This window comes from Epinephelus lanceolatus, chromosome 2 (genome assembly GCF_041903045.1).
Source record: "Epinephelus lanceolatus isolate andai-2023 chromosome 2, ASM4190304v1, whole genome shotgun sequence".
Classification (NCBI taxonomy): domain Eukaryota; kingdom Metazoa; phylum Chordata; class Actinopteri; order Perciformes; family Serranidae; genus Epinephelus; species Epinephelus lanceolatus.
The window spans coordinates 31,129,858-31,144,916 of NC_135735.1; the positions used below are offsets into that span (position 1 = coordinate 31,129,858).

General features: G+C 41.3%; 1 protein-coding gene across 1 annotated transcript in view; it reads left to right on the forward strand.

Moving 5' to 3' along the window:
* Nucleotides 1-15,059, forward strand: part of kif26ba (kinesin family member 26Ba) — a 126,615-nt gene that overhangs the window by 52,235 nt on the left and 59,321 nt on the right. The window contains exon 4 of the mRNA XM_033622806.2: nucleotides 6,755-6,936. Coding sequence (XP_033478697.2) covers nucleotides 6,755-6,936 — 182 coding nt within the window. The remainder of the gene's footprint in view (nucleotides 1-6,754; nucleotides 6,937-15,059) is intronic.

Consider the following 15,059-nt stretch of genomic DNA (forward strand, 5'->3'; position numbering starts at 1 on the left):
CATGACATCTTGACATTAAATTTGTTTGGGATGTCCTTATCATGACAACTTGACATTAACCAGGATGACATTACCAGAAGATGTCTTTGTCATAACAATAATAATCATTATGTCAACTTGTCATAAACACAAAAAGAGGTGCATTTCTTGTTAATGTCAAGTTTTTATGACAACAACAGCAAATTTGCAGCAAACTACCCAATACCACCAACTAAACAATACCAACTTGCTTAACTAACTTTTACCACGCATACAGTATATTTTGAATTGAGCTGTTTCAGTGTCAGTTTTAGTTTGTTGGGATCAAGTAACCGCTCAGTGTTGGATGTTAGCCTCTGCTGCTGTGTTAGCTCATGCTAACCAGGCAGACATTGAACTGACTGGGAGGACAGCAGCTCTGGAGATGGCAGCACCAGAATTTTACTGATCTGGTGTGGAGTCAGGACGGTCTGGGATGAAACCCTCAGCGCACAAAGGATCCAGTGCAGGTGTTGTTTGACTCGAGATGTTTCAATACTATTTGATATTGGATTATTTTGGTCAATAGCTTAAAAGGAATCGAGTACTGATACCCAGCCCTAATCCTGGCTAAATCATTTAATGTCTTTTCTGTTGTTGGAAAAGGTAAAATACTCTTTAGGTGGTTCATGCACCAATTTCTACAAAAATGGCATCTCATGTAAATATTTTTAACCTCTCTGGACCCCAACTGATTCTCAATACATCCATTCTTTGACATATACACACCTTGAGCATCCTTCTTATTGTGCTTCCTTTCTTAATTATTTTTTTATTTTATTTCATTTTTTGTATATGTGTGCATCTTCTCTGTTTCTTCCTGAAAATTTGGGATAACTTGTGGGGGTTATACATTTACTCACACAAACGTAATCCCTCTCAATCATCACTTAGGAGTTACTAGCAGTGAGTGGGGGTGTCTGGATCTGCAGAGAACCTGCCTTCTGCCTGTATTTTCTTATTTCCTTCTTATTTTGGTTTGTTGGGGACGTTTCCTGGTGGCAGCCTTTGGGCAGTGGTGTGTAGCCCCCAGCCAAAAGCAAAGTGAGGTCAAGACTCTCTAAAAACAAAGCAACCAGCCATCTCTCTCCTCTGCTCCGTGGATGCGAGCTTCAGGTTTGTGTGTCTGTTTGATAGAGGGTGAGGTTGAGCCTCACACACAAGCATGCACATGCGCTGAATTTACACAAAATCTGGCAATGCAGCACCTTCCTGCAGCGTTGTGCAGAGGTGTAGGTGTGTTTATCTGTGCCTTAGAATGTGTATGAAACAATCAGAAAATAATGTGTTACTTCTCCAGTTCAAAGCTTTGTACTCGTAAATACCGCTCACTCTTTTCATTAGCTCGCTTGATAACTGCTGCTCTCGTTGAGTCGAGGAGGAAAGGCCAAGTTTAAATGTTGTGTTTAGAAACAGTAAGCAACAAATCCTGCATAGCATGCTTTTAATATACCAAAAAAGTGGGAAACAATGTTGGAACACAGATTTGTACTTGCCATTTGAGTAATGCCAGTTTCCAATAACAAAATTTATGGTAGAAAAGAAAGGAATGTGGTCTATGCAGGAATGATCATGGTATCCATCTATTTTCTATGTGCAGTAGTTCAGATGCAGAACTAATTTGACAGCTCTCTTATAATAGCCGGTTTAATGAGATGCATGAAGCATAATTACCCATCAGCACACCGCAGTTTTAGACACAGAGAAGCACAGCAAACCTTTTTGAGTCTCATGATAGTATAAAAATAAATGAGGATATGGTTATTGCACTTTTTTGGTGACAATGGGAGGTGCAGCTGAATAAAACATAATGCCTGTCCGGTCCCTGCGGCCTGAACTGCTGATCGCCACATATTATTCAACCACCTTTACTCCAGTTTTCAGCTCACATTATAATAACCCTCCATAGGGACATTTCTCTCACATTGTGCTAGTTGTTTTCCTCTCCCCATTTATCAGGACAAAGGAGTAGCCAGTACAAATGCACAGGTATTCCATGTAGCGCGCTGAACCTTTATTCCATATGTTCACAACTCCGTTAATAATGCAGGAGTAGCAAGCTAAGCCTGAGCATTTGAAATGCATGTAGGTGCATGCAGGGAGAATGGTATATAAGCTATAGAGGCATCTCATTTACAATAGGTAATTTATCAAGGCAGTGGGCTGTGCGCTTGGACCCCAGGAGCCCTCAGCAGTAAATATACGTACAGTGGAGCTGATTTACACACACATACACACAGGTACAGAGAAGTGCAGACACACGCACACACAAAGACACACACAGACATGCTCACAATAGACATACATGTTTGCAGATTTAGTCTCACACAAGCTATAGTTCATCAGAGCATGGGGTAATGATTTAGGTGCTCTGCTGTCTGGCTGCTGGCAGCACATAAAGAACCATAATCAATAATCCATATCTATTTCACGAATGGGTCGCCTACACACACACACGCGCACACATACGCCCACACATCTGCGCACACAGTGTCAAACCAATGCAACACACACTCTCATACAAAACAGCTGGATGTCTTGTGTAAATTCCTTTGTGTGTGTCTCAAGCATCTTATGAATCTGGACACATGAGCAACAAACCCTTAAAGCTGCTCTGTTGGAACTGTTGTCTCCCCCTCTGGCAGTGAGACTTTTTACAAAAACACTGTCGATATGCGCTCAGGACATGCAGGTTAGCTTGCTGCATTCCCCCGCCCCCATGAGCGCTGTCTTTTTTGTTTTTAATTTAACCCTTCCAATCCAATTTTAAAGCATCCACACCAGAAACTTTTTAAACATGTCTTGTGATTTTCCACCTTACCTTCTGCCATCCCATCGCTATGCTCTCTCACCTTCCTCCTTTTTTTTTTAAAGATCTTTATTCCAAATTGTCATCACACATGTAACGGAAGAAATATCAGCATCGTGCAAACAGACAAAGACAACAGAAATTAAACAAATATCAAATAAATAAATGAATGTCTCCTCCCTTTAGCTCTGGGTGGTTGACGTAGACACAGTACTTCCTGTGCACCCGCGCGAGAAAGTCCCCACTGACACCTGCCACAACCACTCTAGTGTACAGAGAGCTTTCCCTGGCAGCAATAGGCTTAATCAGCATTGTGTGAACTCATTTGGTAAGGTCTTGAATGTAACGGACATCCATGTGTTAAAGTCCTGCACTCTACATGTAGCTTTAAAGGAACAGTGTGTAAGATCTAGGGGGATTTAGTGCCATCTAGCGGTGACGATTGCAGATTGCAGTAGGCTGAAACTCCTCCAGGTTAGAATGTCATCAGTGTTCATTGTTCAGGAGGTTTTTCCTGGTAGCCAAATAATCCTAAATAAATGGACCTAGGTGATTAAAACTGCTAAAAACACTGAATAACACAGTTTCATGTTACAAATCAGTATTTTTCCGATGCTCTCATCACAAAGGGGCTGCTAACTAGAGTGACAATGCAAAAAGCAAATGGCCCTATCTAGAGTGTCAGTCAGAACGTTTACATGCAGCTTGAGAAAATCAAATTATTGGCTTGGTCCGACTGAAAGAGGACTTTTAAACGCATGTATACAGCTTAGTCTGACTGAAACTGGACTATCCCTAGCTTGACTAGCACACCTAGATAATTCGATTGAAAATCGAACTACTGCTGCATGCATCCACTTAGTCCGGCATCGTGCGCATGCACCACTTTTTCTTTTGCGGGCCTTCACCCGGAAGAAGAAGGAGATGACGTAGCAGCAGTTCAGTAACTCCCGGAAAAACAAACAAACAAACATCATGGCAACCGAGAAGCAGAAGATGCACTTCGGGACGGACGTGGAAAATACATTCTTGCTCCGCCATCTTCATTTGTCGTTAGCTTCCTCTTCGGGTCAACTGGAACTAGTTCAATACACACTATATTAAAAAGGACACAGCGCTGCCTATCAAGGCGGAGTCAGACGTACTTCGTTTTTTTTTTGTCGATTTTCTCTTCTGCATGTATCCTCAAACAAGATGAGAAGTCTGACTTGACTGATTAGCCAAGCTACAGTATGACCGTAGCCCGACTACTGCGTGCATGTAAACGTACTGAGTGTTTTGTTTGTCCATTCTGGGCTACTGTAGAAACATGGCAGTGCAACATGCAAATCTCTGTAGAGTGCTAAGCTTTTATTTTTTAGTGCCATTTCCTGCTGTAGACTGAGTGGCGAATGGACAGCTACTTGACACAGACGGCAAACTAGCTTGATGATGTTTAATGTATTAAACTGTGTGTACCTTTAATTAATAACTAAGGAGAAATTGGGACCCCTTGGCAGGACCAGTTGGGAACCACTGGCCTGGTGGTTATGGCACACACCATATAACTGCGACGTTAACTTAGCCCGGGAACATCATATCATACCCCTCTTTCTTTCTCCACATTTCCTGTCTGTATCTATGCTATCAGCTGTGGCAAAAGGCAAGATGCCAAAACATATTAAAAAAACCTTGCTATATAGGTGCATGTATACAAAGCTAAAGTTATTGTATATATAAACAATAACTCAAACAGGCAGAGCAAATTTCATTTCTTTACCATGTTATAAGTTCAAAGTTCTCTCCCTTCGTCTCCCCTGTCCTTCTCCCTGAACTCTATCTAATAAAGGACAAACGCCCTGAAGGATGATCTAATAATAAAGGACAAATGTGAACAGCCTCAGATGGCAGAGCAATGGGATGGAGAGAATGAAACTGAATAGGTTAGAGGCAATGATAAAAACAAGTGGGGAGAGGAAGAGGAGGAGGAGGAGTAAGGGGAGAAAGATAAGGAGGAGGCGTCAGGTTAAACGAGAAAAACTGAAGGGAGAGGGTGTGTGTGTTTGTTTGTTTGTTTGTTTGTGTCTATCTGGGATCCAGACAACATTCTGCTGCTGGTTCACTGTGATCACTGGAGAGCTTATCTGCTGTCTGTCTGCCAAGAAACACACACACACACACACACACACACACACACACACACACACTTGAAATAAACATGAATAAAACAAGTCTCCTACCTTGATAGGAGTGAACTAAGATAGGGGTATTAGACGCTTAACAGATAATTATTTCCGCTCCAAAAGTTGAATTTATTTCCGATAATAAAATGAAATATCAAATAATTAAAGGGGGATTTGACTTGTTTTGAGAGTCTTTTGAAAGTTATTTTCTAAGCTGTTAAAATTTCAGTACTTCTGAAGCCAAAACTCCATCACAACACATGAATAAATGATTCTCAAACAGGAAACAAAATGACCCCGGTCTCTGATCTGACCATCTGGAAAAGACAAGGGCAGAGATATACTGTAGTGTAATGCAGCAGTGTAAGTGTGTATGTGTTTGTCATGATGGACATAGATCGAGTCAGCATGATCAAAGTCAGCCGGGAAAAGACTCTTATCACATCTGTCTGGGTGGGAGAGAGGAGGAAGAGGAGGGGTGAGAATGCTAGAGGTTGAGGTTCTTTCTTTCTAGTCATCACTTTAGTCACTCTCACACAAACTAGTGGAACACATGGAGTCAGCACTGGGGGGAACAAATCTGACATGTGTGTTAACTCCATCTACATTACACTATACGAATATGCAATGAATTAAAGCTACTACTGTCTTCATAAGTTACACATGCAGGGCGTCTTAAATAATTGACATTTTACTCAGACTTAATAAAACACAAAAAATGGTGCTCACGAGATTATTAAACTAACTGTAATGTCTTTATTAAGGTTCAAGATCCAACACTCATACTTGCCATTTGCTCAGGCACAAGTGTACAAGGCCATAGGGATTCTATTGCAGATTTATGTGCTGATTGTTGGTTGCTGGGTGAATGCACAGCTAATTAAGTGCACTTAGCTATGATAGCTGACATTAGTGATGGTAGATTGATTAGCACTCACAAATTCGCCTGTTTTTACCAAGAAAACCACACACAAAACTGCAGTACATGAAAATACTAGAGCTGGTAGTAAATATAATACCAATTTGCTCAGTTTGTTTATAATTGTGTGATCACACGTGTTAATGATTATTTTGGACAGGGGAACTTGGTTGCCTGTTGCTTGTCTGTTTCTATTTTTTAATTAATATTTTGAGGGTGGCATCTTGAGTGTATTTGAATATTAAGGGGAATTACTACCTTACTGTATGTCACCCATTGGTTTGTTGACTCCTGTTTTGAAGCCTCCAGTTTGGCATTCTGACCATTGATATCTTGGTTTTTGGAGCAGAGAAGTGACCATGTTTGGATGAAAGGGTGAAGCTGTGTAGGAGCGAGGGGTGGATTTTACTCATAGGCACAGCCTGTCACTCAAAGCAGCCCATTATGTGTAAATTTAAGCCTTCATAAAATGTAAACAGGTGAGTTATATAAAAATTCAGCGTATAGTGGTCATGAATGGGATTATTAGTTATAGAGACTAACGTGTACCAGGCTGTAAACATGTTTATTTCTACTGTAAAGTTGGGCATTTTAACATGGGGGCCTATGGGGATTGACTCACTTCTGCAGTCAGCCTCAAGTGGCCATTCAAAGAACTACAGTTTTTGGCACTTAAGTGCTGGCTTCATTTTTTTAGCCCCTGAGGTTGTCACTCTGGGGAGGATGTGTTCCCCTGATATACATTACAGTCACTGCCTAGTAGTGTAATAACAAAACAAAACAGACACACACAGAAAACATATCAGTTATGGTGAGTAAACATTTCAAATCTCTGTCTCTCGTCAGATCTCCCAGATGATCTCCGAGGACTCCAGAGACGGTTTGACCGAGGCTGCCCTGAACCGCTATAACACACACTCTCCTTCACACACAACTTCGACATCACACACAAACTCTCCCTCCCACACGCCAGCTGCAACCACAACGGCTCCAACCACCACCTCTGCTGCTGCCTCCTTCTTCGCCAGGTAAGATCACAGCACCACATTCAGCACTTGCTATACACATCTGGAGCATGTCACCCTGTGGATGCTTGCGGATCACCTGACATCCTGTTTTATCTGATCCCCCCCAAGGAGTTTAAAAAGAGGAAAGTCACAAGATCATATCACATCATATACCTAGGGTACGACACATGCACAGTACAATCTGGTCTGCAGTTGCCAAAAGTCTCACTAGCTGGTGCACTATTATAGAACATGATGATCAATTTGTTTCACTGAGGTGTCCACATACAGCCATGGGTCGGAAAATACTTAATACAAAACTAAAGATATGGATGAGGATAACAATTGTGTGATTATTGAATAGGTCCCTAATCAAAGACCGTAAATGTTATCTCTATGAAAACGTTCTATCATATATTGGCTGCCATCCATTCAAGCATACCCAAAAGGTTTTGTAAGGCCGAGTGCACCCAAAGAGCACCTGAGTGGACACCATCCATTCATTTTTAGCGCTGTCTGCTGTAACCCTTCAACATCGCGCATTTGTAATACCCCATAGCTCCCATGAGGTCAGAAAGCGTGTATCAGCCTTCATGAAATAGCATTGGATTTGTCCACACAGCGGCAACGTGGTAGTCTTTTATTCTATTCATTATATCTAATATTAATGGTCAGGAAATATGAATCAAACAATACTGATCTGAACACTGTGCCTTTATTGTGTTTAATCCCAGAAGGATTGTTTTTTTTAGGACTTTGCAGCATTATAGCGACAAAAAGAATCAGTATTACAGCGAATGTCGGGCATGTTAATTTCAGTAAAAAACAAGGGTGTGAGACGCACCTTACCGGTTCATATGTGCAAGATTAATCCTTTGGTTTAGATATCCCCACCTTCTGACTGTTACCCCAATGTCTCTCAAGTTGTCTAATAGAGCATAAAGAATAAAACAATAGGCATACAAACATCTACATTATAAGACTGTGTAAGATAACAGTGGTATAATAATGAAATGCTATTATATACTGTTCAAGAGTGTACTTACTTATCTTTTGTTGTGTTTATTTATAAATCAACTATCCATTCAGCAGCCATCAATGAGCCGTGTAATCAAATCTAGAGAAATGCCGAGCGACACAACATAAATAAGACACGGGTAATCTGGGTAAATTATTGATGAATAAACATGGCAAGCTCAAAATGAATGAATAAATTATTCATAGGTCACACAAGTCTATGAGCATGTCAGTGTCTGAAGTATCGCTGAGACGTTGTATCTAATGAGCTGCTTTAAATCACATTTTAAATTTTACCGATGGTTTTCCCCTTCACTTCAGCACCTCCTCTGCTTTCCTCTCCCCTTCCCTGTGTTTGTGCGTCCTCAGAATAATTCAATGTGTGTTTGTCTGTGTGTGACACATGAGTGATGTGCCTCAGCGTTGCAGACACGGTGCTGTCATTCTTTCAAAGCACCAGTGACCAGACACAACTCGTAAATTGTACGCGAACCCGCACAAACACATGTGCACACACTCTTTCTTTGGCTTTCTTTACATGACCCCCTGAACTGTCAGGTAACAAGGCCACATTGCCACATTAAACACACACACACACACACACACACACAGACACATCTGGTTGACATTCCAAACATACAGCCAGCTGTCTTTGGACCGATTTATGAGCATTAACCTCCTAAGTGAAAGGACAGGGTTTGTTTAATGGTGCAGGTGTCACTGTCTGTGGATGTGTGTGTGTGTGTGTGACTGTTAGTCTGTCTCTCCAGTTTCAGCCTGTATAATTTCTCTAGATCTTTAACGCTGTGAGAGAAATGTAATTTCCTTTTGAAATTAGAGTGTCAGTGTTTGTTTTATTTGCTTTTCAAAACTTCACATACACACACGTATTTTGTCTGTGATTCCAATCAATTTGTGTGTGTGTGTAGTCGGATTTCAATTTAATTGGCAAATGGCAACAATGTACACTCAGTCACCTGTAATATTTGACTCTGGTAATGTGTGTATGTGTGTGTATTTGTATGTGTGTTTATGGTCGCTGGATGCAGCCAGCCATGCAGCGCTGGTAAATCCCATGGCTGTCTTGGTCTTTACTCTCAGACGTGGACTGCATACAGATGTTCTTATTACACACACACACACACACACACACACAATCTCCCTCTTGCTCACTGTCTGCACACAGCAAAATCCCTGTGTCCACCACATCTCCTCTCACCTGATCCGTCTTTTGCTCCACATCCTCCTCTTTCTATCCCTTCTCTCTCGTCTGCATGTAATTGCTTTCTCTTTTGCTCTCTACTTTCTTCCACTCCTCTCCTTCTCGCTTTTGTTCTTCCCCTCCCGTCTTTTTTTCCGCCAATTTCTCCGTCTCTACATTGACCTTTTCTTTACCTCTGCTAATGTGCATGAGAGTAATATCTTTCATTAGTACCGATATGTCTGTGAATATGTCACACTCACACGGTAGCGCTCCGTCTTCCCTGTGCTGTAGTGACCCTCTGGGGACGCTGGGCTAGAGGATAGAGACATGCTATACATGCCTACGTGTGTGTGTGTGTGTGTGTGTGTGTGCTCTCCCTCACGGGGGGAAGGGAGTTTCTATCAGTGAAGGAATTTTTTTTACTGCATGCTCCGAGGATTGGATCTTTGGGGATTTGGCTGTGTGTGTGTGTGTGTGTGTGTGTGTGTGTGTGTGTTGCTGGAGGTAGCAGAGTAAATGAATAGGTCCCAAGTGAATTGGTGAATTGTGAAGGCGTTGTTATTTTGGGTGGAGGATAGCTGTGAGACAGGTGAATACTATCTCTTTCTCTGTCTCTGTTTATCTCCTCCTGCCCCTCTCTTCCTTCCATCAAATGTTAATTGACCATTAGGCACAACTCATAATGGTTGATTGATGATTTAAATATCACCTGCCTGATCACATCACAACCACATTTGTTGTTGTTTTTGCTCATGTGTCATTTAACAGTAATTGAAAGTGTTTTTTATTTTGACAGTGAAGAAGAAGCCCATTAGATCTTTGAGTGGTCGTGCTGTTTTTTAAATCTTCTAACTGTCATTTAAAGGTCCAGTGTGTTGGATTTCGGGAATGTATTGGCAGAAATGGAATACAATATAATACGTATGTTTTCTTTGGTATATAATCACCTGAAAATAAAAATCATTGTGTTTTCATTGCCTTTGAATGAGCTGTTTATATCTACATAGGGAGCGGGTCTCGTTGCACCGCATTGTTTCTACAGTAGCCCTGAAAGGACACACCAGTGGCTCTAGATGGGGCCATATATGTTTTCATGTTGGCCTCGATAGTAAGCAGCCGCCTGCCCGTGACAAGAGCAGTGGAAAAATACAGATTTTTTTGGTAATGTGAGACAGCTTTATTCTGTGTTTTTACCGGTTTTAATCACGTGGTGCTTTTGTTTTTGGAAAGGAAAGACCTCCGCTTCCGGTAAAGACCCCCTGAACAATAAACACTGATGGAATTTTAACCAGGAGAAGTTTCAGCTGGTTGCAATCTGCAATCCTTACCTCTACATACCACTAAGTCCCCCTCAATCTTACACATTGGACCTTTAATGTCAAAGGGGAGGGCAACAAGAAGGGGTTTAACCATTTTATCCATTCAACATTTTTGAGATACTGACAGTTCACAAACATTTCTTTCTGAAAATATTAATTAGTTTTGTTTGAAATAGTTTAGCACATCAGACTGAGGGTGTAGGGCATGCAGCAGCAATGAATCACTGTTTTCACATGGATCAGAGAGATTAGTGGCCAGCTCAGTTATCTACAGTCGCACAGACCAATGTGTGTTATGTGTGTTAAGCCATCATAACTCCATGTCAAGCACAGCAATGTATTAACACTTCAGTGCTCAGGCTTTTGTTACAGTATAGCATGTAAGATTGTGTCTTATTAGGAAGCTGGGGATGTGTAAATTGAAGGCTATATGTACATGTCAGTAGATAATGTCAGTAAAGCCAGTCCTCTGTCCATGCTAGTTTTGCTGACCCTCCATGACACACATGTACACTCACACACACACCATCGCTCTCTGTCTCTGCCTATATCTGCCCCCACTGACGTCCTGTTAAATAGAATGTAATTAGCTGCTGAGCCAACAACACAGCCCAGAGACACTGGTCATAAATCAGCTGTGTGTGTGTGTGTGTGTGTGTACATTTTAAGTGAGTCTTTGTATGTAAGTGTCAAGTCAAAGTGTTTGCAGTCGTGTGGAAGGAAGATGAAAACAAAGCGATAGTGTGTTAGTAGCCAGACAATGTGTGTGACCTGGGTGCTTTCTAACAAGAGAGAGACACATGAAGGGATCGAGGGGCAGAGAGGCAAGGACGGATGAAGGGATCAATACATGTAAGGAAGGCTGAATGGATGGTTGGATGGATGGGTGGATATATGGGCAGAGGAGAAGGCAAAGGATGAAAGAATAAAAATAATGAGTGGGGAGAGGGATAAAATAGAGTGGAAGATAAGGGGGTGATTGTGGAGTGAGGATTGAGAATGAAGGTAATGGAGGAAGTGGAGGGGCAAATTAACGGATGGGGGTGACAGAGGAAGAGCTGATGGATAGAGAGATGGAGTGGATGGATAGAAAACAAGCGCCCTTCACTTTGGGGTTCGATTGAAATAGATCCACTCGGCCAAATCCCTGGCCACTTGTCATTAAACGCTACCAATTAGGTGGCGTGTGTGTCTGCCATGCTTGAATTGTGCCATAGATTAAACCAGTCAGGGTGAGAGAACATAATAAGAGGGTTATAGCTAGTGTATATCAGTGGATGCATGTTACAAAATTGATGTGGCTGATGGATTTAAGGGATGTATTACAAAAGCATAAAGAAACAAACAAACAAAGCTAATACATGCGTGCCCAGAGAGCAAGTGGGAATCTCCGGCAGCAGAGTAGCTGTGCATGAATCCAGCACAGTCTTGTCTCGTTCTGCAAGCATCAGCACTGCCGCAGTCGCATCAGCCTGTTGTTTCCATGCTGCACAGAAGTCAAATCCCTCTTGAGCCTGTTTATAATGAAAATTAAGCCACAGTTTGGACTATTATTATTTTTAAAATACAGTAAATCCTTACACCTGAGCATGTGTTTTATATAATCTACTGCACATGTATCTTCATGCTTCATTTTAGGTTTGGAGCATCCAAGTGATACAATAAGAAAACCTGTAATTGCTTTTGATCACGTTCGCTGCAATATATAAACGCAGCTTGCTCACAATAGAAAAACCAATTAGCTGCCTCCTTGTGGAGCTTTGTTTCATACAGTATATGCACTCACACACACACATTCGCAGGCACAAGCACACACCCACACATACAGATTCACACACAAATCTCCTGGGAGAGCTAGTCAAATGGTGAAACGCTTCGTCGTTCTGCGGGTCACTGAATCCACATCTCTCTTCCCCTCCCCTCCCTCCTCTCTCACTGTCCCTCCCTCTCCTCTATCTCTCTCCCTCTCTCCCCCCTCTCGCTGACTCTCATTTCTGTAACCTGCTGCAGTTAATTGAAAGCCAATGGTGTGAGAATATGGCTCTTTGACAGAGAGTGTGTCAGGGCACAAGGTCTTCTCCCTCTCTCTCTTGCTCTTTTTATAATCATAGAAATATATGAGAAGATAGATTAAAGCAGAACAGAGCAGGAATCCCTGCCAGAGCAGTTTTAGAGCTCTTTTATTTCATCATATCGCTAATACTGCTGCAGTGTGTCACTCAGTTTGTTGGAAAATCTGCCTGGTTGAATCAGGGCTTCATAGAAAGCAGAAAAGTACATATCAAAACGTATGAATATGTCTTTTATTATTGAGAATACATCATGTTAAGTGAATTACTGCCTGCAGATGAACTGTCCTTGGGTTTCCCCGCAGATCATTTCCACCTAAGCTTTCTCCGTCTTTCTGCACAGCCAGGGTTACTGTGTATTATACTGATGCTTTTATCAAAATGAAAAGAATGCATAGTTACCTATCCATCTATATATTATATATGAGAAAGGCACACTGGGAGATGACTGTAGTGTTTGATAGTGTTGGAAGTACTCAGATTGAATAAACGTACCAATACCCCAGTGCAAAAAAAAAATAGGTCACGCATTGGAAATTTGACTTAGGGAAAACTACAGAAGTTTTATCAATTAAATGTACCTAAAATGTCTCATTAGTGCATCAACGCTTAAGTAGCATTTTACTCTAGTAGCTGTTAAAGGATGGAGCGAGTTTTAACTACTTTATATACAGTTTGCTAGTTTAGACTATTGGTTCCAAACATAGGGGTCAGGCCCCTCAAAGGGTCACAGGATGAGTGTGAGAGGTCATGGGATGATTAATGGAGGATGGAAAAAATGCTCTGATACACAAATCTTTTTTTACTTTTCTCTAATCTTTTGATCTTCTCCTTTTTTTAGTGAGATATTGGAGAATTTTACCTCCCTGTGCTTCCAACAATAATTAAAAACAAATACAAAGTTTAAACGGGAAATGTTTTTTTTTTTTGTGTCATAAACTTGTAAGTTTTTGTAAGTAAACTCTTGAACTTATTTTAAAGATATTTTGGGGCTTTTTGCCTTTATTTAAAAGGACAGATATGGCATGAAGGGGGAAAGAGAGAGGGGGATGACATTCAGCAAAGGGCCATGGGTTGGAATCAAGCCCACGGCTGCTGTAGCAAGGATACAGCCCTTGTACATGGGGTGCCTGCTCTTACTGGGTGTGCTGGTGGGAACTGCCTTAACAGTAATTATGATTGTCAGATAAGTGTAGTGGAGTAAAACAGACATTATTTCCAACTTAACTGCAGTCAAATGGATGTATGAAGTAGCATTAAATGGAAATACTCAGATAAAGTACAAGTATCACAACATTATCCCGAAAGAAGTATTTCTTCAACTAGGGTGACTATGCAGTAGACAACCCAAATACTTTTTAAATTGGTGCTACATGACCAGAGAAAACAGAGAAGAGGGCTGTGGCAAGAGGTAGAAAATCAACAGCTACCAGAACGTAATGCACTGCACTGGGCCAATAAATGCTGCTGCTGGTTGGTGACATAATGCAGTTTGGCCGTTTTTCCAAAGGAAGCAATGTGGCCAGCTAGTAACAAACAATCTTGAACTATAGTTAAACAGTAAACTAAAATCTGAAAACATTTTAAATGAGAAAAAAGGCAATGCAGTGACTTAATCTTATATTTGATAAGCATGGCTTAGCTTTTCCTTTTGATCAGCCTATGTTTTCACAATACACGAAACAGTATGGCACCATCTTGTTCACAAACTCTCATATTACAGCCAAACAGTGCACTAAAATATGTTTCTGAAGAGAAACAGGCAATAAAATAACAGAATCTTGGTGTATATTTGATCTGCACTGCCTAGTTTTAGTGTTAAGTCTGAGTTTGAGAGACAGAGAGAGAGGTGCAGGTTTCTTTCTGGATCTGCTTCTGTACTCTTAGTGTCTGTGTTGGCGGGCACATGGAAATGCGAAAATACAATCTGTAGTTTGAGCAACAGCCCAAGATCCAGCAAAATCTTGAGCTGAGAGATGTGCAGGGAGATCTGGGTGCTCGTATGATGGAGGGAAGTTTACCACAGATCATTTACACATACTACCCACATACTTATGATTCAAGGCTGCTTGAAAATCAGCAAAGTATCCCTTTAAGTACAATACTTGAGTTAATGTTTCTTTCCACCACTAGTGCTTAGTATTAACTGTCTCGCCTTCAATATAAATTCCTTTAATATAGATTAAAATGCAGTCTGTATGAATACATGGTGTTTCTGCTGGGAGAGACAGAGGGTTAGAAAAGGGAGGAGAAAAACTTTGACACCAAAGATGGTGTGAAGTACCGATGTGCTGAGAGAGGAGACAGGAAGAACCTGCTGTGTTGAAGCAAGAAATGAGATAGCGAGGAGAAAAGGAGGAGGAAGAAGTGAGGCTTAGAAGTTGAAGTTAAAAGGAGGGAGCGAATAAGGAGAAGCTGAGTGCAGAATAGACAGATTATATAAAAATATAATTTCTGGTGGCTCCTTTTGAGCTGAATGCTGCAGCAGGGAACTGAGCAGTGAGGAAGCAAATTAACCACTCCCCATCCAGATGT